This window comes from Aspergillus stella-maris, assembly GCF_047715825.1.
Source record: "Aspergillus stella-maris strain CBS 113639 unplaced genomic scaffold BDV14scaffold_58, whole genome shotgun sequence".
Classification (NCBI taxonomy): domain Eukaryota; kingdom Fungi; phylum Ascomycota; class Eurotiomycetes; order Eurotiales; family Aspergillaceae; genus Aspergillus; species Aspergillus stella-maris.
In genome coordinates, this window is record NW_027396852.1 from 115,243 (window position 1) to 138,488 (window position 23,246).

Consider the following 23,246-nt stretch of genomic DNA (forward strand, 5'->3'; position numbering starts at 1 on the left):
AAACACTCGTTTGCCCCTCGCTTTACTGTTGCGATCACTACGACAAGCAATTGAATTAACAATTGACTTACAGGATGGCAGAAACACGCCCCTCGGTAACCCTTCCCCAGGGTAAGATCGTTGGAGTCCAGCTCCAAGACAAATTCCCCCAATCCGTCGACGCATGGATGGGCATTCCCTACGCACGACCTCCCATCGGAGACCTACGTTTCAGACCTGCTGAGAAGGTTCCCGACTCGACGGATACAATCGATGCCTCAAAGTATGGTCCTGCTGCGCCGGGCAAGGCTTTGTTGCCGGGCCCAGCGACCGAACAGAGCGAGGATTGCCTGACCGTAAACATTTTCCGACCCTCAACACACAGCAACACCGACAAACTTCCTGTCGCTATATACGTTCATGGCGGCGCATACAATCGCGGGTCGGCGGCGATGCATAAGACCGCGTCCATGGTTGCTTGGTCGCAGGGGCCGTTCATCGCAGTTAGTTTTGGGTACCGCATTGGGGCTCTAGGATTCTTGCCGTCAGCTTTGTCCAAGAAGGAGGGTGTTTTGAACTTGGGTTTAAGAGATCAGGTCGCTCTGTTTCAATGGGTGCAGGACAATATTACGCAGTTTGGTGGTGATCCTGGGACGGTCACTTTGTTCGGTCTGTCAGCTGGAGCGCACTCAGTAAGTTGCCTAGCATTCTTGTCCCTGTCTTTTCTTACTAATTTAGAACAGATCGGACACCACCTCCTCAATATCAACGAAGAGCGCCCTCTCTTCCACCGCGTGGTCCTCGAATCCGGTGCGCCGACGTCGCGCGCCGTCCGTCCTTACGATGCCGCGGTGCACGAGGCGCAATTCGCCGACTTCTTAGAGGAAGTCAAATGCCCTTCCGATACCCCCGAGCCCGAGATCTTCCCATTCCTCCGCTCGCTACCAAGCAAAGTCGTAACGGATGCTCAAACTGCTGTGTTCGACAAGTACAATCCTTCTCTGCGCTGGGCCTTCCAGCCTGTCATCGACGGCGACATCATTCCACGAAAGCCGCTTGAGGCTTGGGAGTCAGGGAAATGGCACAATGTTCCCATTATGACTGGGTTCAATTCAAACGAGGGAACTATGTACGTTGACAAGGCAATGAGCGAGCCGTCTCAGTTCCGCGGCTTCTGGGCAGAGTTGCTACCGCAGCTATCGGACGAAGACCTCGACACAATTGACTCTCTCTATCCGGACCCCAGCACAATCAAGGACTCGCCGTACGTTGAGACGAGAACTGGTCTTGATCTGGGGCCACAATATAAGCGCATAGAAGCAGCTTATGGCCACTACGCCTATGTCGCGCCCGTGCGACAAACAGCACACTTCGGCGCCTCAGTTTCAGAGGCACCAAAGGTCTACCTCTACAACTGGGCTCTCCCTCGTACCGTTATTGGCCGCGCAAACCACGGCGACAACATGTACTATGAGACATTCAACGACGACATAACAGGCATCTCCGAGTCTCAAAAGGAGCTCTCGGGCACATTACATGCGTACCTAACCAGCTTCATCACGCACGGCGATCCCAATGCTGTCGCTGGTCGGTACGGGAGTCGACCGGAGTGGAAGGCTTATGATCCCTCAAAATCGGGGATACTGATCTTTGGTGAGGGGAATGAGGAACTTATAGGAGGTGACACCGCTCCACCGGCGAAGTTTGTGGACGATGAGTGGGCGCAAAGGGAGACGAAGTTTTGGTGGAGTAAGGTGCCCATTTCACAGGTTGCGTGATAGAATTGCGCCATTGTTTGTATATAGATGTAGATATGACGAGTTAGTTATTATGGATACGATTGAATGTTAATCTTATACAATTGGCGAGATTTGCGGCAAGATTTGCAACGAGTGTCGCGAACGTTAGTAGGAGAACAGGTTCTCCCGTCGGGAAGGAGAATTCAATAATATATAGCACAGTAGATCGCCTTCGCATCTTTGGGTATGTAAGATATACTCTCTCTGGGACTCATGCTCTTTTGAGATCCGTTCTGGCAACAGACTGCCGTCAGGTTCTCTATTGTATATTCTCCCAACCCTCTAAAATCTCCAACCAGTATAGATTTGGAGGTCATTCGTGTCCGATCAGAGGTCTGCTCATACACTCTTACATACATGAGACAAGGAAATAACACCTCGGTATACAGTCGGCATGTTGTTCAACGCCTGAGAAAGTAACTCCACGAGCAATGAACTTGTTTCTCCGCGGCGACCAAACTTTACAGATCGCTTGTCCCTGGTGGAGCTTTTCCGACGGAAAGGCCAGATAAGCCGCGTGACGGCCAGATAAGATAGCAGTGTCGGAGATTTATCCAATCACAATATTAGTTTACCATCGGAGAACGTCCGATTTCGCCGTCCCGAGAGGCATACTATACCCCGTCAACCACCAGCTATATGAACCCCTCAACCCCTCCTAACCCCTCCAAACTCATTGCTCACTCGTTCAACTCAACCTCTACAAATCACCCAAACCGCAAAAATGTCCCTCGGCCTCGCCCTCCCCGAGAAATTCGCCTCCATCCCACGCGAAACACTAACATTCGGCCCCTCGCCCATCCAACATCTACCAAACATCACAAAGGCACTAGGCGGGAAAGTCCCCATTTACGCCAAACGCGAAGATGTAAACTCCGGTCTTGCCTTTGGCGGTAATAAGACCCGGAAGCTGGAGTACCTCGCTTCAGACGCACTGGCCCAGGGCGCAGACACACTCGTGTCGATCGGTGGATTCCAGAGTAACCACACGCGCCAGGTCGCTGCCGTTGCGCGGAAGCTCGGTTTTGAAGTTGCGCTTGTTCAGGAGAAATGGGTTGACTGGGAGGATGTGGTCTACGACAAGGCAGGCAATATCCAGTTGTCGAGGTTGATGGGCGCAGACACGAGACTTGACAGTTCGGGCTTCGGAATCGAACACAAGAACACGTTGAAGAGTCTGGAGGAGGAAATTAAAGCCAAGGGCGGGAATCCATATTATATCCCCGCCGGTGCATCGGATCATCCGCTTGGAGGATTAGGTTTCGCGCGGTGGGCGTTTGAAGTCGAGGCGCAAGAGAAGGAAATGGGTATTTTCTTTGACACGGTGATTGTTTGTGCGGTTACGGGGAGTACGATGGCTGGTATGGTTGCGGGCTTTAAGCTGGCGCAGAAGGTTAATGGCAGTCCGAAGAGGAAGGTTATTGGGATTGATGCGAGCGCGACGGTGAAGCAGACGTTCGAGCAGATTTTGAGGATTGCGAAGTTTACGGGGGTGAGGATTGGGTTGGAAGAGGGTGATATTACAGAGAAGGATATTATTCTTGATGATCGGTACCATGAGGGGATCTATGGTATTCCTGGGCCCAAGACGATTGAGGCGATCAGATTTGGGGCGCAGACTGAGGCGTTCATTACGGATCCTGTTTATGAGGGGAAGAGTTTGGCTGGTATGATGGATTTGGTCAAGAAGGGGGAAATCAAGGAGGGTTCGAATGTGCTTTATGCGCATCTTGGTGGGCAGTTGGCATTGAATGCTTACACGGGCATGTAAATTATTAACTTCATAACTATATATATACTTCATCAATCATGTACATACAATTGACATTAGACCATGGTTATAGCCTTTTAAGGGATTACCACCCCTCGACTCTCCTCATCATCAGATGCATGCCCTCGACTGGCTTCGTCGTCACAGCTCCTGCAATATGAATCTCCTGTTTAGGATCTTGCATCGCAAACTCGAAAGCTCCTACCACTCCAGCAACCGCACAGCGCAACTCAGCCCGTGCAAAATCTTTCCCGATACAACTCCGCTGTCCATGCAAGAACGTAATCTGCGCGTAATTCGTCGCTGCTCCACCATTGTTGTTCACGCTCCTTTCTCCCGTCGTGGCATCTGTGTCAACCCAACGTTCGGGGCGGAACTCGTCGCCGTCGCCACCCCAGAATTCCGGAGAGCGGTTGATGGCATAGGGACAGAGGACAAGTTTCGTGCCCTTAGGTACGTGCTTTCCGGCCACGGTCGTGTCGCGGACGGCTTCGCGGATCGTCGCGGGGACGGTGGGGTACAGACGGAGAACCTCCTGGCAGACGCCGTTTAGGAGCGGGAGCGGTTCAAGGTCTGAGTGAGTGATTGGGTGTGTGGAAGAGGGAATTGCGGCACGGATCTCTGCGCGCAGCTTCTCTTGGATCTCAGGATGGAGGGATAGGAGGTAGCATGTCCAAGTGAGAGCGCTGGCAGTTGTTTCATGCTACTTTTGTCAGTACTTATAGCCTAGTGTCGGAGGAAGGAGACTTACGCCAGCTGCAAGGAAGGTGAGCATCTGGTCGACAAGCTCATCATCCGTAAAGTCTCCGCTCAACATCATGGAGCCGAGAATATCGGCTTCAAGTTCGGCGGGTGTGGCCTTGCTTTCGTTCAAGGCGGCTCTCTTCTCATGCACGATGTCCCAGCAAATATCACGCAGGTAGCCAATCTCGTTGTCGACAACTTGGTTCAACCGCCAAGGAATACGCCTGGCGAACCATTGGGGCAGGATAAAGTTGATGGCCAGGAATGCCATCTTCTCTTTTGTTGGCTCTAGGATGGCGAGGAAGCTGTCGGCGACTTTGTTTTCGGAGTTCTGCAGAGAACGGAAGTCTCGTCCCATGGCTGCAGGGCCGATGATATCCAGGGTCAAGCGACTTTCAGTCGGTCAGCAAGAGGCTGTAGACAATAGCCCAGAAAGACTTACCTAGCCCAAACGCTCATTTCCACCTTGCCCCAGCCTTTTTCTGGGCTGGTTCCCTCCATTGGGTGTTGACCAACCTCTTTATCCAGTTCCTCCAAAAGCTGGTCTGTCTTATCCCACATGAGTGTATACATGGCACGAACGTTCTTCATATGGAACGATGGTGTTAGAGCACGCCGCTGCTTCTTGTGGGCAGCACCCTCGGACAAGATCAAGCCAAACCCGATGATCCGAGCAAGGAACTCGCGAGCCCTCCATGGCTTCTCGAAGTCATAAGTGTTGGTACTCATGATATCAAGTAGAGCCTGATGATTCGTCGCCAGGAGCTGGCTCTGGTTGAGAAGATCTCTGAAGTGAATGAGGCCGTCATTCGGTACAGTCTTCATCCATTCAAGGGGAAGACGACCACGGGGGTCATCGAATATGAAACGGCCCATGTTGAAGTGGCCCTAGCTTCTGTCAGTACAATATAGAGTATTATTGACAGCGGAGACATACTGGAGCTTTGGGCAAATGACGTAACGGGTTTAGAAAGAACGGCCATATCAGAAACCTGTAGATCCCCAACAGAACCAGATTGACAGCGGCTGAGCCGATTGCGATGGATCGGTAAGGTGCATCTGTGAAGACAGAGCGCTGGAGGAGGAACGCCTCCGTGAGGGTCAGAGCGAGTAGAGGAAGCATCTTACTCAGTCGCTCATCTCACGTTGCGTGTTTGGGTGGTGTTGCGAGGAAGTAGTAGGCTACCTCGGTTGTTATATGGAGTGGGCAGGCGCCAGAGTTGTTGCAGATTAATAGGGTGACAGCATGACGCAGGTGAGATCCAAGATAAAGTTGAGATTGGCGAGTTTCATGTGAAGACTGAACTGTTGAGAACTTGAGACTGGAGTCAAGCGAGAAGGGGACAAGAGGGACTGGAGAAGAGCTCTCAAGTGATCGCCGTCGCAACCGTTACCGAATTAGGCAAACCCACCAAGGCTTCCCCATATTTTGGCGTTCACCATCTTCAACAGACCCTCTCACAAGTTTCCCCTGGTTCGCTTCTCCCGTCCATGTGCGTGCCTCGGCTCGCAGCTCCGACCGCAAATAGACTCAAGATTGTTCATGCTCCATATTTAAGAATCCAGATCGTGCAACCCTCATCATGCCATCTGAATCCGCCCCTTAGTGTCCTTGGCCGCTACTATGTCACTATTATTTGACCATCTTTCGCTCGTCCTCGGACAATGGCTTCAGCCTATCATCCAGCGGCTGCCGCCGCAGGTCCAGGATGTCCTATCACACCCATTCGCGTCCAAAACGATCCTTGTGTTGCTGGCGATTGCGCTCCTGCGTCAGGCAAATCGCGCGCTCACAAACTATTCGATGAACAATGGCGTGCGCGCCGAGAAATGGGACTCCGAGCGCGAATTGGTCCTTCTTACAGGAGGTTGTAGCGGCATTGGCAAGCAAATGGTGTTGGATTTGGCCAAAGCGGGAGCTCGGACGGTGATTCTCGATATTCAGGAACCGACCTTTACCCTGCGCAAGTTGCTCTGAAACCTCGATATTGTCAGGAACTAACAGATTGTATAGCTAATTGCGTCGCATTCTACAAAGCCGACATCACATCCTCCGCAAGCATTGCGGAAGTCGCAGCCAAAATCCGCGCAGAGCACGGCGACCCGACAGTTCTCATCAACAACGCAGGCGTCGGGCACGATGGCACAATCCTATCCAAACCAGAGTCCAAAATCCGCCAGACCTTCGAGGTCAATACAGTCTCGCACTTCCTCATGGTGCGCGAGTTCCTGCCGAGCATGATTGAGAAGAACCACGGGCACATCGTCACAATCGCCTCAATGGCAAGTTTCATTGGCCTCGGCGATATGGTGGAGTACAGCTGTACCAAGGCGAGCGCGCTCGCATTCCACGAAGGACTGCGCCAGGAGTTGCGACTGTGGTACAAGGCTCCGAAGGTCCGGACTTCGTATGTGTTTCCCCATCCCGATTTTCAGATGAGAGGAGTGGCTAATTTGCTCCGCAGTGTCGTACACCCCCTCTGGGTGCGCACACCCATGATCAAGGTCCTGACGGACGCCGGCTCGGAATTCAAGCAGCCAATCCTCACGCCCGAGATGGTCTCCGAGGCTGTTGTGAAACAGGTGCTTGCCCAGCGCAGTGGACAGATAATTTTGCCGTCGTACTACACGCCGCTTAGTATGTTGCGCGCGATGCCGAATTGGTTCCAGGAGTTTGCGAGGGGCGTTGGGTCAAGAGACTTTATCAAGTTGCGCGAGTGGCAGGAGAAGCAGTTGAAGGAGCAGTAGCGGATGTGAATAAGCCAGATGTATATCTATGAGATATATGTATCTATTGTATTTATGATTAGATGAGATTGGAACTAAATAGATGGGTTTTTATTCGTTGGAGCTGCAATACCTATACCGTATTACTACTTAGCGGTGATTTCAGGCGTCCTTCAGTATCCTAAATATGAATGCCTTTTAACGTAGTATTCTGCATAAAAGACCCTTACTACATTGTCTGTTATTCATTATCTATATTCTGGTATAACTCATATATGCATCAATCATACTAGATACTAGGGCATTGTCGCTCCCCGTTCCTGCTTCAGGCGCCAAAGCGCTTACATCTTCTCCAACAGTTCTCCGATGAAACCCTGAGCTCTACGTCCCTGCTGCGTCTCCCTCTTATCTCCCAAGTACAGATTATAAACGGGCGCAACGTGCCCTTCACCCTTTCCAATGCAGAACTCCACATTCCCAGTGAATCCCTTGCGCAACTTCTCGACAAAGTCCTCAATCACCGGCAACAGAATTTCGCGCTCGCCACCGCAGACTAGGATTTTGCGGACGGGGAAGTTCGCGTACCATTCTACCGGTGCGTCTGAAAGATCCGTGTAGAAGTCTTTTGGTGCAGCGCCAACGTAGCCGCCTCCCCAAAGGGGTCCGACGGCGGGTGTGATCAGGTCACCGCGAGAGTCGACGATGCGCCCGCTGAGGTCAGGCTGGAGGCACACCCAGGGTGCTATCATGACAGCGCCGGCGATGCGGGTATCGTTATCAAGCTTCAGGGGATGAATGGCGGGGTGAGTGTGCGTGAGGTGCGACAGGACACCGCCAACAAGGTTTCCTCCCGCAGAATCGCCACCGAGAATGACATTGTTCGGCGAGTGGCCCTTTTCAACAAGAATGTACCGCAGAGCCTCGACGGCCTGACGCAACTGCGTGGGGTAAGTCGCAACGGGCGCAAGTGTGTAAGTCAGCGCAAAAATCGACAACGACTGTCCATTTTTTTCGCATTCCGCGACAATTCTGGCGAAGAACTTGAAGTAGGCAATGTTGGCTGGGAGGGCGAAGCCACCGCCTGGAATCTAGTTAGAACGCGTCGGGGAACAGTTGCAGAGCAGGGATATACCATGATACCAGACCAGGATGTTCTTCGCGTCAGGACTGCCAATCCAGTGGCCCATTGCTCCATGGTCAAGCTTGACCGTCAGGGGCTTTTGTCGCACAGAGCGGATATAACGGTTGTACACGAGATTGCTGGCGGGGAGCACATATCTAGATTGACTCCTTTAGCACAAATGTATCTTAATTTGAAACAATATCATAACATACTGCATCTGAGCCGCGGTCAATCGCGCGGTCAATTTGCGAAAGACGGCATAGCCAATGTGCAGCAGCCAGTGGGTGGGATGCTGAGGGGCGCGCACGGCAAGAGTGACGAGCGCCCACACAAAAGTGAGTGCGACTGAGGCTAGCGCAGGGATGTAGTCGAGCTTTTGCGCGATCGAGAGCATCTTGAAGTGGGCTGATCTGGTGTTCTATCTTTTACAACACAACGACTACTTCATGATCATATGTAGTAAATACTAAATAACAGAATCAAAAGCTGGAATACGGGCAGCCCCTGGGCCGCGAACCTAGGAAGGCGCGACATGTGAGTTGCGACTCGCGAGAGAACAAAGAAACAGAGACAAAGGCAAAGCTTAGTCGCAAGAGTTACTCCTTCCAGAGATCGGGGTCCCAACAAGCCGGCGCGATCTGGGGATGCAGCTGAAGCATTATTCCAGAAAGCGTGAAGAACTACTCTAGTCTACTAAGAGTACTAAGTAGCAGAAGGTAATAGCACCATTCCTCGGTTCGCGACGGTTTCCTGTTTGGGGCGGCCTCGGCATGTTCCTGTGCAGGCTCCCACTGCGAGATCGTCCCGGCGACTTTGACTATATAACAATGGACGGTGGGAGCCGTTACTCCCCGGAACAATAACAGGAGATTGTCTTTTTCTGCTCTATAGAAATCATGACCGACTTTGACGTGGTGATTGTGGGCGCCGGCATTTCGGGGATCAACTCGGCGTACCGACTGCAGACTCAACTGCCTCATCTCCGCTACACAGTCCTCGAGGCCCGCGACAACCTGGGTGGCACCTGGGACCTCTTCAAGTACCCCGGCATCCGCTCCGACTCTGACTTATTCACATTTGGCTTCGCCTGGCATCCCTGGGACCAGGACAACCCGATCGCAGAGGGTCCGGCCATCGTCAACTACCTCAAGCGCACGACCGCACAACATGGCATCGATCGCTACATCCAGTACGGCCAACGCCTGCGCGGCGCCGACTGGTCCTCCGCCGACAACACCTGGTCGCTTTCTGTCGAGAATACTGCGGACGAGCAGATGAAGAATATCTCCGCCCGCTTCATCATTTTTGGTACGGGCTATTACGACTATCACACCCCATTGCAGACCGAAATCCCCGGCCTGGACACCTTCAGCGGGCAAATCGTCCACCCGCAATTCTGGCCTGAAGATCTCGACTATTCCGAAAAACGCATTGTGATTATCGGCAGCGGCGCGACAGCCATCACTCTTCTTCCCAACCTCGTCGAAAAGGCGCAACACGTCACAATGCTGCAGCGCAGCCCAACTTACATCCTCGCACTACCAAACAACAAACGCCCGCTGATGAGTTGCATCTTCCCAGCGTTTATCGCCCGCCGCCTTATCAGGATCAGCTGGATGATCACCTCGCGCATCTTTTTCCTTTTTTGTCAGGCCTTCCCGATGTTCGCGCGCGCAATCCTCCGCTTCAGAACGAAGACGCTGCTGCCAAAGGATGTCCCCTGGGACCCTCACTTCCGGCCACGATATAACCCCTGGGACCAGCGGCTCTGTATCACGCCCGATGGCGACTTCTACCAGAGCTTACACTCCGGCAAGGCCGCTGTAAAGACGGATACCATCACTACAGTCACGCAAAAGGGCGTCCAGCTCAACTCGGGCGAGTTCCTACAAGCAGACATGATTGTCCCCGCGACTGGTCTCAGGTTGAGAATTGCAGGCGGTGCCTCGATCAGCGTCGACGGAACCCCTATCCACCTGAACGAGAAGTTCATCTGGCGCGGCACCATGCTGCAGGACATGCCCAATGCAGCTTTCATTATCGGATACACAAATGCTTCATGGACGCTCGGTGCCGATGCAACAGCACTTACACTCTGCCGACTTCTCAAAGACCTCGAGAGATGCGGGTACGCAGCTGCGGTCCCTCGTGTCTCGAAGTCACTAGAGTCAAAGCTCCAGCCTAGACGGCTACTTAATCTATCTTCGACGTACGTCACCAAGGCGGAGAAGGATCTACCGCGCGCCGCGGACAGGGGTCCGTTTGTGCCGAGGGACAACTACTTCAGTGATTTGTGGTTTGCAAAGTATGGTAATCTGCATGATGGGTTGGAGTTCCTGGGTGAGAAGAAGACGCTTTGATTGATGTCTTCTGATACCTTTAATTTGTTACTTAGTTTATACTATACCGCTAGATATGATTTACGCGATGAATGACATGACCTTCTTTAACATGAAATTTGTTCCATGACCATGCTACGCTGTATACATATCCGATCCATATATGTACCGAGTTGCTAGAAGGTACTCCAAAGACTCCAAGTCTCAGGCACAGGGATAGACGCCAGTGACTCGGGGATCATACTGTAGTCGAAGAACCACGGTGCAGTGAAATATCCCCACCAAACAACGTACGTCACGTCGAAAATCCAGATGACTGCCCGTGTGATATACCAGTCGGGTAGAGCCCGCTCCAGTATTGTGTTTACCGCTTCCTGAGCGGCAATGAAAAATGGTAGAATAATGAAAAAGAATATCATCATAAGAACGGCATGCGCATCCCTGCTGACAGCGTATGTGCCCGCGGCATGAACGATGCCTGATATTACAAAGGAGAGAACTCCCACAAGGACTCTGCGTACATATAGTGGCGTGCGCTGTGGAATGAGAGCTATGGAGCTGCTGACTAGTGCACGTCGGCAGAGATCATGCCATAATTTGCCCCAAACGTCTATCCTACGTGTCAGTAAATTTTTTTCTTCTAACAAAATGGAAGGAAATACCTTTCAATCGAGGCCAAAATATATACTTCAGTGAGCCAAAAACAGCCGGGTACACCCAAGGGTCTCCAGAAAGAGTCGGCGAAACCAAATGCAAGAGCCCCACGGAGAAAAGAGCAGCTATTGCTCGGATACCGTCGACAAAGCCGTAAGAGGCCGTCCAGCATGCTGGAGGTAGAAGAAATCGACGAACAAACCTCTCACTGGTTTCTGGTGACGGACTAAACTGGAATCCTAAGCAATGAAGTTCGAAACTCTGAAGCCTTGCGGAGTTGAGCAAAGAGTGGAAATTGACACATAATTGGAAGTAATTGCGTCCGAACCACGTTCTGTACGTATCGTAGACGACGTAGGCGATAATGAGCTTGAGGGCTTCCTTTGCGAGAAATAAAGAACGATTTTGGAGTTCCTTGAGAACATATTTCTCGTTCTCGTAGTCTCCTGATGCTTTTGATAATCTTGACCCAATACCATTGACGGGTGTCGATTTTGTCTTCAATTTCTCGAGTTGAGGCAGGTACTTCTTGGAGCCGTGCGCCCAGCCGATGCCCCGCGGGTTCAAAAGCAAATCACAAATGAACCGAAACCGCACAAAGCTCAAGTCCTGGGGTAGTGGCTGCCATATGTATACTGCAGCAGAATTTTGCTCATCGTGTACCTTTTCCAGCCGTCTCAACTCGCTAGGCTGGTGAATGATGAGAAGTTCAACGGCGCGGAGAGCAAAGGCAACCGAGAGGAACGCATATGAGTAGACTAGAATTGTCACAGAGCTCGGCGGATATAAAGCTGATGCGATTACGCTGGAAGCAATGGAGGTGAAGTATAAACCTTTCTTTAGCGATGGCGGTAACGGAATCCTGGCATCGGCGAAGAGAAAAGTGCCGACTAGGAGGATGGTTGACATCGCAGTCTATGGAGAAAGGAGAAGGTGATGTTAAGAATGACAGTGGTATCGCGTGGCATGTTAGATAAGATTAGTAACGTGAATGAAGCTCTTCATGTGAAACAAATGCCTTGTCACACTCTCCAACACAAAACATCAGACTGTCGCAGGCATGAGTAAGACAGAGAGACTGGAAGAAGGGACGGTCCACGTGGAGACAACCAACTGCTGTCAGTCAGTGCTTGTTGGTGCTAGCACCGCTGCCGCCACTCTCGCTCATATCTCCGGCTCGGACTTTGCCAGTTCCGGTAACTCCGATCCCGCCCCTTCGGACAGCGACAGCCACCATCGCGTCTTATTCGCAGCTTCATCGTCCCGCTGGACACGCCCTTTGCTATGTGATACCCTGTAAGCAATTAAATATCTGACATCTCTCAAATGTCTTCTCTATTCCTCTACCATCCTCCCATCGCAGCCTATCCGTCAGTTGGATTGGGCCAGAGTCAACATCCGAGCCCGGCCTCATCCGTCAGCCGGTATATCCGCCGTGATTTTTGAGTGACCTGAAGAATGGAGGACGATCATGCCCAATCATCGGCTCCCCGCCGGCGCAGACCAGCGCTGTCTTGTACCATATGCAGACGTCGGAAATTGAAATGCGACCGGTCACTTCCCTGCGGTCAGTGCATCAAATCCAAGACTCCTGACCTATGTGTCTTTTCTGCACCTCATTCAGCCCATAATATCGCCCCTAGATCAGCTGCGCCCAGCTCGCCATCTGATCATAGAAATGCACCAAGCGATGGGGCTAGCTCAGCAGGGAATGGATTCTACATGTTCGACTCTAAAAATCGCGTTGTAAAACCGCGTAGCAGACCAGATGAGCTTCATGAGTTGCGAAGCCGTGTGCAGACCCTTGAGCATGCACTTGCGAGAGGAAGCTCAGTTCAGCCCCCAGACATCTCAGATTACGACTGCTTGCCCGAATTTGGACTGCGGACAGCTCAGGATGCTATTTCAGACCAGGTACAGAATTTGTCTGAAAGAGCATGCTTCCGTGGTAAAAATGGCAAGACGCGTTATCGCGGACGCTCCAGCGCAGAGTTGACCTTTACTTTTGTAAGTGTCTATCCCATCATGCGATGGGGATGATGCTGATGGGAATAGTTGAACGACGTTATGGCCTTCCTTCAAGGTCGAAAGAAGGACCTAAAAGCTGAAGGCTCAGACTTCCAGAACCTGAGGAAGTTCAGGTGTGATTTGAAGAGCACGGAGAAAAAGAATCAGGATCAAGTGAGACAAGGGACGCCATCGTCACTCAAGGAAATGCTTCCACCTCGAAATATTGCGGATGAATTCCTAAACCTATATCTGTCCACATTCGAGACCACGTATCGAATTCTCCACGTTCCCAGCTTTCTCAAAGAATACGAGGCGCACTGGGCTTCGCCAAATGATTCCGAGACTGTGTTCCTTGCAAAGCTTTTGGCCTTAATGGCTGCAGCCAGCTGTTTCATCAGCTCTTCGACGACAGTTAACGGGAAAGACACTCTACATGATGTTGCAGTTGGCTGGGTTCTTGGAGTTCAAACCTGGATTGGCTCGCTTTTCATGAGCGCAACAGCTAAGTTTGACATATTGCAAGTACAGTGCTTGCTCATGATTGCGCGTCAAGCGCTGGCGGTTGATGGGGATGTCGTGTGGCTCTCCTCCGGCTCGCTCATTCATTCAGCAACTATAATGGGAATGCACCGGGATCCTGCGCGGTTTGCCAAGATGAAGCCATTCTGGGCTGAGATGCGTCGAAGACTTTGGGCAACTGTATTAGAGCTTGATTTGCAGGCGTCCATCGATGTGGGAGTACCTCCATCCATTGACCCCGATCACTATGACTGCCAACCGCCATCAAACCTGGATGATGCAGATTTGACGGAGGACATGACAGAGGCTCCGGTGGCTAAGGAAAGCTCCATACTGACCCAATGCAGCTTTCTAACCATGCTTCATCGCTCGTTCCCGTTGCGCGTGCGTGTGGCCAAAGCCGTCAACAGCTTGAGGTTCACTTTGGGGTACGATGAGGCATTACACCTTGGGGAGGACCTCGTGCGCTACATGAACGAAGCCCTGGTTCCTTTCCCTACGCCAGCTTTTGGCAGCGTTCCATCATTCTCGAGGTCCCTGATGCTGTTCCTGATGCAACGATGCCTACTCATTTTGCACCGGCCTTTTTATCTTAGCATATCTCTGTCGCCCAAATATTCCTACTCGCGCAAGGTTTGTCTGGAATCGGCTTTGGAAATGCTGAACCAGTTCGATTTGCCCCTCACAGCGCTTCCATCATCTCGCACGCCTTGCTTAGGACAGGTTGGTGGTGGTATGTTCCGAGACGAATGTTTCCATGCTGCAGCGACTCTGTGCGTTGAATTATCTCTACAAATCACAGAATCCGGATCGAACTCCGCGCCTTCGACTCAAGGCGGTTCTCTCAATGATATAGTACGATCGCAACAAGACGTCTTGCTGCGCGTACTTGAGCGAACTCAAAATAGCCTGGGAAGTCGCATATCACCCAAGGGAAATGGGTGCAAAATATATGTCTTCTTGACTATGGCATTGGCTGCTGTCAAAGCGCGACTGAACGGGCAAGACCCTTTGAAGAAAATTGAGCAAGCTGCGAAGCGCGCAGTGACCATATGCCATAACATTATCCGCGGCCTACCTTATGAGGAGCTGCAAGCGCAGCCTGAGAGCGACTGGTCTGATATCGGTCTCTCCGCTACTCATACTCCCGACTTTGGCTCTAATTCCGAGTTTTCGTTCGATCCTCTTTCAATGTTGTCCAATGAGCCCATTGACCTTTCGCCTTTGGGCTTCAACAATATGTTCGACACCTCTTATTACAGGATGCCCGAGCTCTGGGATCCCAATTTCCTTTCGATTTGATCATGCATGTATGACTAGACTGGTTGATACTAGTGCATCACGAGCCTCTCAACTCTTATACCCACCTCGTTTGATATCTTCAAGAAAAGCAATAGCGACTTGTAGACACAAGAGCTGTAGATACAACATCCATAGGCAGCAGGATACTTCGGACACAATAGACACTAACATAAAGTGCAAACGTACACAAGTGGACTAATCCATGGAGTATTTAACGATGCGAGTATTTAACGATGCCCGCGGAGAGCGAAGGAAAATCAACGGCGGCTTTATTGGTCGGCAGGACCTCGGAACCAGCGCCGACAAGATTCCCACTCGGACTCTCCCTAGTCCCTCGACCTTCCTTAATAATTCATCCTCTCTCATCTGCCTGGTTAATATGGATCCTTCGGCGATACTTTATCCTTATACGGTATGGCGGCGCTCACAGCGCCAATCGCGAGAATCAAGGAAAATAAAATCGGCTGTCGACGCACGTTCCTCGATGATGTGCTGTTAGTTCCAAGTCTCATCTGCACCCCAGAGATTCCTATTTCCTATCCAGTGATCATTGCTCGATAACAACAGAGTTAACTTGAGGCTGACCTTGAACCATCGTTCAACAGCAGCCTATCATGCTGGCTGCGCATATCAAACTCAGTCACCCATCCACTCTGTACCAAATTTTTGCAGAATCGCTGCGTGAAGGAAACGCCCGATGGAACAGTGGGGCACCACGCTCTGTAGTGGCCACCCAGTGCTCAGAAAATGCCAATCAGGATGCTATCGTCGCTCGCTAGTCCCTCCTCTCACATCATGCTTTGCGCTGCACCTCCGCTTCAATCCTGGTACGCTAGACAAGATCCAAGCTCCCGGCTGGATCTTCTCAGGCGACCTGCCACAGTGGGAAAATGACACGCCAGGGCCAGATCTTCGATAATTCATTTTGTCACCGTTTGTCCTTTGGACCCAATCGGAGAGTCTGGCACCCTCGAAGCCCTCAGCATGGACCCTCATTCATATTCTGGCCCAAGTGGCGGCTCCACCGGGGAGCAGTAATAAGACATCATTGCAGGCCCTGTGAGGACTTGATTTTGTCTAAGATGCATTGACAGCTTCGATATTTTGAGTCATCTGTTGACGCCTGTGTGTCTTGGCTTCCTGTTTGATCAAGTACATGGGATATATCGGCTGCCTTGTAGCGGTCAGCTTCAGAGGCAGTCTCTTATAAGAGAGAAGCGGTTTGAGTTTCGATCCATTTGGATAGTAATCACATGTGATGATCTTGACGCGTCCCAGTCGATAGCAACTTTTGTCCCATAGCCCTTCTGGGTCAAGATAAAGCAGCATGCCTTCTCGTCTGCACTCGCGCCCGCAGGGCAATGCTGTTCTTGCATCTCCGCAGGAACCTGGCACTGAGACAGAGAGGCCATCATTTCCCCAAGTTCATTTGACATATGAGGATGAAGATGCCATTGCTGAGATCCACCGCACCCTTACGAACGTGAACCACGACTACTCGGAACCGCATTCATCATTCGACAAGTTCCTGGAAGCTGAGCTTCAGTCCGGCAGGAAGAAGCCCAATCTGGGTGTGTGCTTCCAATCGCTTTCAACATGGGGTGCAGGAGGCGAGCACGCAAGCGTCAAAACACTGGGCACTGCTCTGTGGCGGACCCTCACATTTCAGGATGTTTATGAATGGACCGTCGAGCCGTGGATGTCAAAACCTGAACCACAGAGTGGGCGTCAATTAATCCGAGATGCTACCGGAGTAGTGCGGAGTGGTGAAATCATGCTGTAAGTCCAGAGCCTCGATATAGCTCTTCTCAGCTAACCTGTCTTTGCAGCGTTCTCGGACGGCCAGGGGCAGGATGCTCGACCTTTTTGCGAACGATTGCTGGCCATCATTCATCGTTCCTTGGAGTGACGGGTTCTATTGATTATTCAGGCCTTAGCCTAGAAGATGTGAAGAAGCACTACCGTGGTCAGGTTGCCTATGTGCCGGAGGATGATGTCCATTTTCCGACCCTCAATGTCCGGCAAACTCTCGAATTTGCTCTGCAAAGTAAGACGCCGAAACGCCACCACGACAAGATTCCGCGGTATCTCGAAATTTATGGCCGGGTTTTCGGCATGTCACATACCATGGATACTCTAGTTGGAAATGAGTTTATTCGCGGTGTGTCCGGAGGCGAGCGCAAACGAATCTCGATCATTGAGTCTCTAGCAACAGATTCCTCTGTTATGTGCTGGGATAATTCTACTCGTGGCCTTGACGCCTCATCTGCTCTTGACTACGCACGGAGTCTGCGGATTATGACCGATACGTGCGGCAAAGCTACGCTAATGACCTTATATCAGGCATCTGACGCCATCTACGACTTGGTCGACAAGGTGCTCTTGATTGACGAAGGACGAACGCTTTACCAAGGTCCGGCGCACGAGGCGAAGTCATACTTTCAAGACCTCGGTTACGAATGCGGTGAAATGCAAACGGTATCGGACTTCTTGACTAGCATCACCGTCCCAGAAAGGAGGAGGTTCCGGCCTGGATGGGAATATCGCGCACCGAAAGGGCCCATTGAGCTGGAACGGGCATTCAGGGAAAGCTCTGCCTCTAAGAAAATTCAGGAGGAAGTGGACAGATACGATGACCCGGGATTTGGCGGCAAAAGTCGAGTTGAATCCCATACTGACACGGATTACGGAAGTTTGGAGGACTTCAAGAAGGCTTTTCAGACAGATAAGTCTCGCTTTGTTTCTTCGAGCTCACCTTATACCATTTCTCTCTTCCGACAGGTGGTACTTTCTGCGAAACGCCAGATATGGCAGATCAAGGGACATCTGTCACCTTTGTACATCAAGATTATTTCGTGCGTGATTTACGGCCTGCTTGTCGGCTCCATGTTCTATGACCAGCCTCAAACTACGGACGGAATGTACTCTCGAGGTGGTGTGATCTTTTATTCGTCGATTCTTCTTGCCTGGCTTCAAATGTCCGAGCTGGAAGAAGCAATGCAGGGACGCGACATTCTCACTCGCCAGAAGAAATTCGCCTTCGTTCGACCAAGTGCAGTGTGTCTGGCCCGAGTCATCGCCGATATCTTCGTTGCCGCTCTTCTGACTTTCCTCTATCTTATTGTGGTCTACTTCCTTTCTGGATTAAAAGCCGATGTGGGTCTTATTGGACAACCTCAGAGATAGGACACTAACAATTCCGCAGGCGGGAGCTTTCTTCATCGACTTTCTGTTCATCTACATGTGCACAATCTCGCTGACGGCGCAGTTTCGATTCTTCGCCGCCGCGTCTTCGAACTTTGAAGTAGCGCTGCGGTATACCGGATTCCTTGTCTTGCTCTGCATTGTCTTCGGAGGCTATGTTCTCTCAGTCGATAAGATGATGGCCGATGTTCCGTGGGTTGGATGGATCGCGGTAAGTCATCAGCATCGATGGTTGAACGAGAGACTAATTGTGATTAGTACATCACACCAGCTCTGTACACATACGAGTCGATGATGGCTGCAGAATTCCACAATACAAACTTTACCTGTTCCCCAGGTTCCGTCATTCCATCAGGACCAGACTATACAGATATTGCCTACCAGACGTGCGGCTATGCAGGAAGTCAGATAGGCACCACTATCGTGAACGGCGACGACTACCTTGCTGTTAAATACGGGTTCTACTTCAGCCATGTTTGGCGGAACTTCGGTATTCTCTGTCTCTTTACAGTGGCTTTCGTCGCTGGCACCTGCCTTCTGAGTGAAATCATGGAATGGGAACCAGACAGTGCTGGGCCGATCCAGTACAAGAAATTCCGACTGCAGCCAAGGACAATCACGAGAGCGAATGATGAAGAAGGAAGCCCCGTTCAAGTTGATAAGAGTGCACCTGCACCATTGGGTCTTGAACACCAGTCATCGCATGCACTCACTGCGACTAAATCTTCCTTTACTTGGGACAACTTGGAGCTATTCGTGCAAGTAGGGAAAGAGGAGCGTAAGCTGCTGAATGGGGTCAGCGGATACTGCAAACCCGGGACTTTGACGGCATTGGTGGGAGCTTCTGGAGCTGGGAAGTCGACTTGTGAGTGAAAGCCATTTGGCAAATTGTAAGTTGTACTAATCCTTCTACTAGTGTTAACTGCTCTCACGCAACGGCAAAGCTCTGGCAAGCTCACGGGCACAATGTTTGTCGACGGAAAACCAATTGATACCTCGTTCAAGTCTAAAACCGGCTACTGCGAACAGATGGACATTCACGACGAAAGCAGCACCATCCGGGAAGCCTTCGAGTTCTCTGCCCTGCTACGTCAAGATTCCTCTGTGCCCGACCAGGAGAAGCTGGCGTACGCAAAAACGGTTCTGGCGACATTGGATTTGCTGGATTTGCAGAATGCCATCATTGGTTCGTTAGACATCGAGAAGAAGAAGCGCGTTACCATCGGCGTTGAACTCTGTGCCAAACCAGAGATGCTGTTGTTCCTGGACGAGCCTACAAGTGGACTGGATAGCCAGGCTGCCTCCAGCATTTGCGCGTTGCTGAGGCGGCTTGCTGACCAGGGATTGGCGATTCTTTGCACAATTCACCAAGCGAATCAGGAACAGTTCGAACTCTTCGATCGTGTATTGGCTTTGAGTCCCGGTGGCAAGACCTACTATTTTGGAGAGGTAGGAGAATCAGGTCGCTCTATTTTCGAGTATTTCACGAAGTACGGACAGAAGCCTGAGAATGTCACCAACGCTGCCGACTACATCATCGAAGTGGTTGTTGGAGGTACGAAGAACACAGCAAGCAGCGTTGACTGGGCCAGTATCTGGAATCAGTCAACTGAAGCACGAGAAGTTCAGCAAGAGATTTCTGAGATCAGGAACAAGAAGGGAGAAGTTTCAGAATCAAGCGGTGTCGGCCACAGACGAAGTGGTTCATCGGTCTTTCGCCAAATCTTCTTCTTGACGCAGAGAACATTCAGGCAGTTCTGGAGAAGCCCCGAGTATCCTTACTCACGACTTTACGCCTCGTTTCTTCACGCATTGATAAACGGTCTTACCTACCTTCAGATCGGAAACAGCACGACCGACTTGCAGTCAAAAGCATTCTCGTGCTTCTTAGTTCTCATGTTGGTGCCCGAGTTTATCAACGCCATTTCCATGCGATTCATCATGAACCGTGACTTGTGGAAAGCGCGCGAAGGGCCCAGCGGAGCATACGGATGGGTTGCCTTTTGTACCGCGCAGATAATCTCAGAAATTCCCTATGCCATCATCAGCGCTGTGGTCTTCTTCGTTCTATATTACTTCACTGTCGGGCTTCCTCTAGGATTCGCTGCAGGTTACAGTTTCGTGATGTTCTTTTTGTTCTTCCTTTTCGCGACGTCTTGGGGTCAATGGATTGCTGCCTTAAGGTAAGTGTCCTTTTTCCTGATATTCTTCGCGTTGAATTATGCTGACACGACTTTTCTAGTGCCGACTCTATGGTGGCAGCAACCTTGATGCCATTCTTCATCATCATGTGCGAGTTGTTCAACGGTATTCTGCAGCCTCACCAAAACATGCCTGCTTTCTGGGCATACACCATGTACTACATCACGCCGTTTACGTACTGGATCGGCGGTGTCTTGACGTCCGTTCTCCGCGGTATACCCGTCATTTGCAACGAGAGCGAGTTGACGGTCTTCCAAAGCCCCGCTAATATGACCTGTGGCGAATACGCCGGAACATGGCTTGCTGAACACGGCGTTGGATATCTTTCCAACCCAGACGCAACTGGAGAATGCGGGTACTGCGAGTACAGCTATGGAGACGATGTAAGACCATCCTTTCCAATCTTTGGGCCATTGGCGTTGCTAATTCTTCCTTAGTATCTCTCCGGCATTGGCCTTGATTCGTCCAAAATCTGGCCGTACTTTGGCATTTTCATGGCGTTTGTGGTGTCAAACTACCTGATGGTTTACCTCCTTGTTTATGTCCGGTCGGTGATGAAGCCCTTCTGGCCGCGCACATAGTTTGTTTCGAGCAAGTAATACGCAGATAGACAGTACTACAGCAATAAACTGCAGCCTGCAGTCGAATGTTAATTAATCCATCCATTACACCATACTGCAGATCCCTGGTCAACCTAATTGGCGGAAATTCAAGCTTGTCGACGGAGAAATTACGGGCAGGAGCTTTTGGAGAGGATCATCATCTTTCATCCAGATTCCGGGGAAGATTTTTTCCAACTTACAAGTCTGATCGCGAACCTGCAGCAATTGCCGTTTCCTCATTTACCGACATGCCCTACCAAGCAATGGTACCCCTCATCAATTGTCTAGTCTGCGCTCCGCCGGGGTCCTTGTCGGCTCTCGATAGGCGGAGAAATCTCAGTTGGGTTGGGTCAATCTACATGGGGTACGCAATATCTGGGGGTCTTCTCGCTGTATAAATACCTAAACAAGACCTTCTCCGCACTTGACTTTGAGCCCTACAAGGCTGTCTTGTCCAGCAAAAGTTTAGGTCGGAACGATTGAGACACCATGAAGCTCTTTTCGTTCCTCGCGCTTTGCGCTACCTCTGCCACTGCGCTCGTCTTCGATTCTCCTGATCGTTCACCACCAGGCGCAAATGTTTATGCTGCCACTGACGCCGCGGGGTTACGAAGAATTGGCGCGCACCACCATAAGCATCATGACCGGCGCACCGTGACGATTCGCCCCTCGCACAATGACACGGATGATATCTCGTCTGACTTTTTGTGGGGTATTAAGAGGGCGAATCATGGTGGGCGATTGTTGCTGAAGAAAAACGAAAAGTATGTTATTGGGAAGAGGCTGGATTTGACATTTTTGGACAATGTTGAGGTGCAGTTGGATGGGGAGTTGAAGGTATGTATAACCTGAGTTATAAAGCGAAGGGGAGGCTTTGCGATGGCCCGGTTGCTGATTGTTTTTTTGGCGTTAGTTCACGGATGATGTTCCATATTGGCAAGAGAACTACTTCCCCTATGACTTCCAAAACTCGATCACTTGGTGGCGATGGGGAGGTCGCGATATCAGTATCTTTGGAAGCGGTACGCTGAATGGGAATGGACAGCGGTGGTATAATGAGTTTGCAGGACAGGAGATCTTGGTATTTCAGCCGGCTTCTGCTTCGGGTGGTAGATGGAACTGACAATTGCAGGACCCTGACAACGAGTACCTCCGGCCCATCCTCTTCGTTGCAGAGAACGCAACTCGTCTCTCTGTTGAAGGTATCACGCAGCTCAATTCACCGTGTTGGACAAACTTCTTCGTGAATAGCAAGGATATTTCGTTTGATGGGGTGTTTATCAACGCTTTTTCGACCAATGCTTCGGTATGCAGGGCGACTCAACCACGGTTCAATTGGAGCATAAAGCTAATCAGGACAGGCCGAACCTAAAAACACTGACGGATTCGACTCTTTCAACGTCAACGGCATATCCGTGACAAACACCCGCGTCGACATCGGCGACGACTGCTTCTCGCCGAAGCCCAACACGACCAACATCTTTGTGCAAAACCTCTGGTGCAACAACACCCATGGCGTCTCGATGGGGAGTATTGGGCAGTACCCTGGTGTCCTGGATATCATCGAGCACGGGTATATCGAGAACGTGACGCTTCTGAACGGGGAGGTAAGTTAACCCCAGTACATCTGAGGTGCGAGCGTAGCTGACCGTAACAGAACGGCGCACGTCTCAAGGCATGGGCCGGCGAAGGTGTTGGCTACGGCCGTATTAACAACATCACGTACAAGAATATCCGCGTCGATAACACGGACTACCCCGTTGTATTGGATCAATGCTACTTCAACATCCCCGCGGACGAGTGCGCGGCCTATCCGTCGCAGGTTAACGTGACAGACATTGTGTTTGAGAATGTGTATGGGACGTCGTCGGGTTCTGAGGGAGATGTCGTTGCCGAGTTGATCTGCTCGCCGAATGCAGTTTGTAATGGCATTGAGGTGAAGAATATCAATGTGAAGACGCCGGAGGGGGAGACGGGGGTTGTTGTTTGTGAGGGCATTGCTGGGGGTATCGGGATTGAATGCCAGGCTGCTGAGGATGAGGAGGAGGAATGAATTTATGTGATTGAGAGCAGTAGGTCCTAGGTCCTATCAATGAACCGATGCTTACTCATGGTATATGCTGTCAGTTGAAGTAGTAAAGGTTTGGCAGTAGAGAGGCAGAGGCGCAGTGAATAAAATGTGCTCAATCAGTTTCTTCACCAACCCATCCACCCATCCACTTCGTTTGCTTTCCCTCCATCTCCCTCCATCTTCCTCCATCTCAATTCCTC

At 51.1% G+C, this 23,246-nt stretch overlaps 10 protein-coding genes across 10 annotated transcripts; 7 read left to right on the forward strand and 3 right to left on the reverse strand.

Moving 5' to 3' along the window:
* Positions 1-27: 27 nt before the first annotated feature.
* On the forward strand, positions 28-1,797 carry BDV14DRAFT_210848 (putative extracellular lipase). The gene is made up of 2 exons (XM_073775984.1): positions 28-671; positions 723-1,797. The coding sequence occupies exons 1-2, from the start codon at positions 75-77 to the stop codon at positions 1,755-1,757; spliced, it is 1,632 nt and encodes a 543-aa protein (XP_073624845.1). The 5' UTR covers positions 28-74; the 3' UTR covers positions 1,758-1,797.
* A 567-nt stretch (positions 1,798-2,364) lies between these two features.
* BDV14DRAFT_179487 (putative 1-aminocyclopropane-1-carboxylate deaminase) lies at positions 2,365-3,610 on the forward strand. Its single transcript, XM_073769771.1, has one exon. It carries the CDS (start codon positions 2,503-2,505, stop codon positions 3,547-3,549), a length of 1,047 nt encoding a protein of 348 aa, XP_073624846.1. The 5' UTR covers positions 2,365-2,502; the 3' UTR covers positions 3,550-3,610.
* Positions 3,611-3,634: 24 nt separating this feature from the next.
* BDV14DRAFT_191959 (cytochrome P450) lies at positions 3,635-5,416 on the reverse strand (the record flags this gene model as incomplete). The annotated part of the gene is made up of 4 exons (XM_073771570.1): positions 3,635-4,252; positions 4,301-4,685; positions 4,736-5,181; positions 5,231-5,416. 4 exons carry the CDS (start codon positions 5,414-5,416, stop codon positions 3,635-3,637), a joined length of 1,635 nt encoding a protein of 544 aa, XP_073624847.1.
* Positions 5,417-5,917: 501 nt separating this feature from the next.
* BDV14DRAFT_191960 (SDR family oxidoreductase) lies at positions 5,918-7,041 on the forward strand (the record flags this gene model as incomplete). Its single annotated transcript, XM_073771571.1, has 3 exons — positions 5,918-6,257; positions 6,308-6,701; positions 6,759-7,041. 3 exons carry the CDS (start codon positions 5,918-5,920, stop codon positions 7,039-7,041), a joined length of 1,017 nt encoding a protein of 338 aa, XP_073624848.1.
* A 320-nt stretch (positions 7,042-7,361) lies between these two features.
* Positions 7,362-8,537, reverse strand: BDV14DRAFT_191961 (lipase/thioesterase family protein; the record flags this gene model as incomplete). The annotated part of the gene is made up of 3 exons (XM_073771572.1): positions 7,362-8,101; positions 8,153-8,298; positions 8,356-8,537. The coding sequence occupies 3 exons, from the start codon at positions 8,535-8,537 to the stop codon at positions 7,362-7,364; spliced, it is 1,068 nt and encodes a 355-aa protein (XP_073624849.1).
* On the forward strand, positions 8,398-10,593 carry BDV14DRAFT_114083 (flavin-containing monooxygenase). Its single transcript, XM_073765736.1, has one exon. It carries the CDS (start codon positions 9,040-9,042, stop codon positions 10,501-10,503), a length of 1,464 nt encoding a protein of 487 aa, XP_073624850.1. The 5' UTR covers positions 8,398-9,039; the 3' UTR covers positions 10,504-10,593.
* A 4-nt stretch (positions 10,594-10,597) lies between these two features.
* BDV14DRAFT_179493 (uncharacterized protein) lies at positions 10,598-12,200 on the reverse strand. Its single transcript, XM_073769772.1, has 2 exons — positions 11,145-12,200; positions 10,598-11,092 (listed from the first exon to the last, which is right to left on the reverse strand). The coding sequence occupies exons 1-2, from the start codon at positions 12,043-12,045 to the stop codon at positions 10,659-10,661; spliced, it is 1,335 nt and encodes a 444-aa protein (XP_073624851.1). The 5' UTR covers positions 12,046-12,200; the 3' UTR covers positions 10,598-10,658.
* Positions 12,201-12,419: 219 nt separating this feature from the next.
* BDV14DRAFT_179495 (putative C6 transcription factor) lies at positions 12,420-15,033 on the forward strand. The gene is made up of 2 exons (XM_073769773.1): positions 12,420-13,143; positions 13,192-15,033. Exons 1-2 carry the CDS (start codon positions 12,595-12,597, stop codon positions 14,965-14,967), a joined length of 2,325 nt encoding a protein of 774 aa, XP_073624852.1. The 5' UTR covers positions 12,420-12,594; the 3' UTR covers positions 14,968-15,033.
* A 995-nt stretch (positions 15,034-16,028) lies between these two features.
* Positions 16,029-21,209, forward strand: BDV14DRAFT_114091 (putative ABC multidrug transporter). Its single transcript, XM_073765737.1, has 7 exons — positions 16,029-16,746; positions 16,797-18,123; positions 18,173-18,382; positions 18,430-19,036; positions 19,088-20,354; positions 20,414-20,756; positions 20,811-21,209. The coding sequence occupies exons 1-7, from the start codon at positions 16,295-16,297 to the stop codon at positions 20,952-20,954; spliced, it is 4,350 nt and encodes a 1,449-aa protein (XP_073624853.1). The 5' UTR covers positions 16,029-16,294; the 3' UTR covers positions 20,955-21,209.
* pgxB (putative extracellular exo-polygalacturonase) lies at positions 21,210-23,180 on the forward strand. The gene is made up of 5 exons (XM_073765738.1): positions 21,210-21,812; positions 21,889-22,056; positions 22,108-22,281; positions 22,337-22,582; positions 22,633-23,180. Exons 1-5 carry the CDS (start codon positions 21,465-21,467, stop codon positions 23,026-23,028), a joined length of 1,332 nt encoding a protein of 443 aa, XP_073624854.1. The 5' UTR covers positions 21,210-21,464; the 3' UTR covers positions 23,029-23,180.
* The last annotated feature ends 66 nt before the right edge of the window (positions 23,181-23,246 follow it).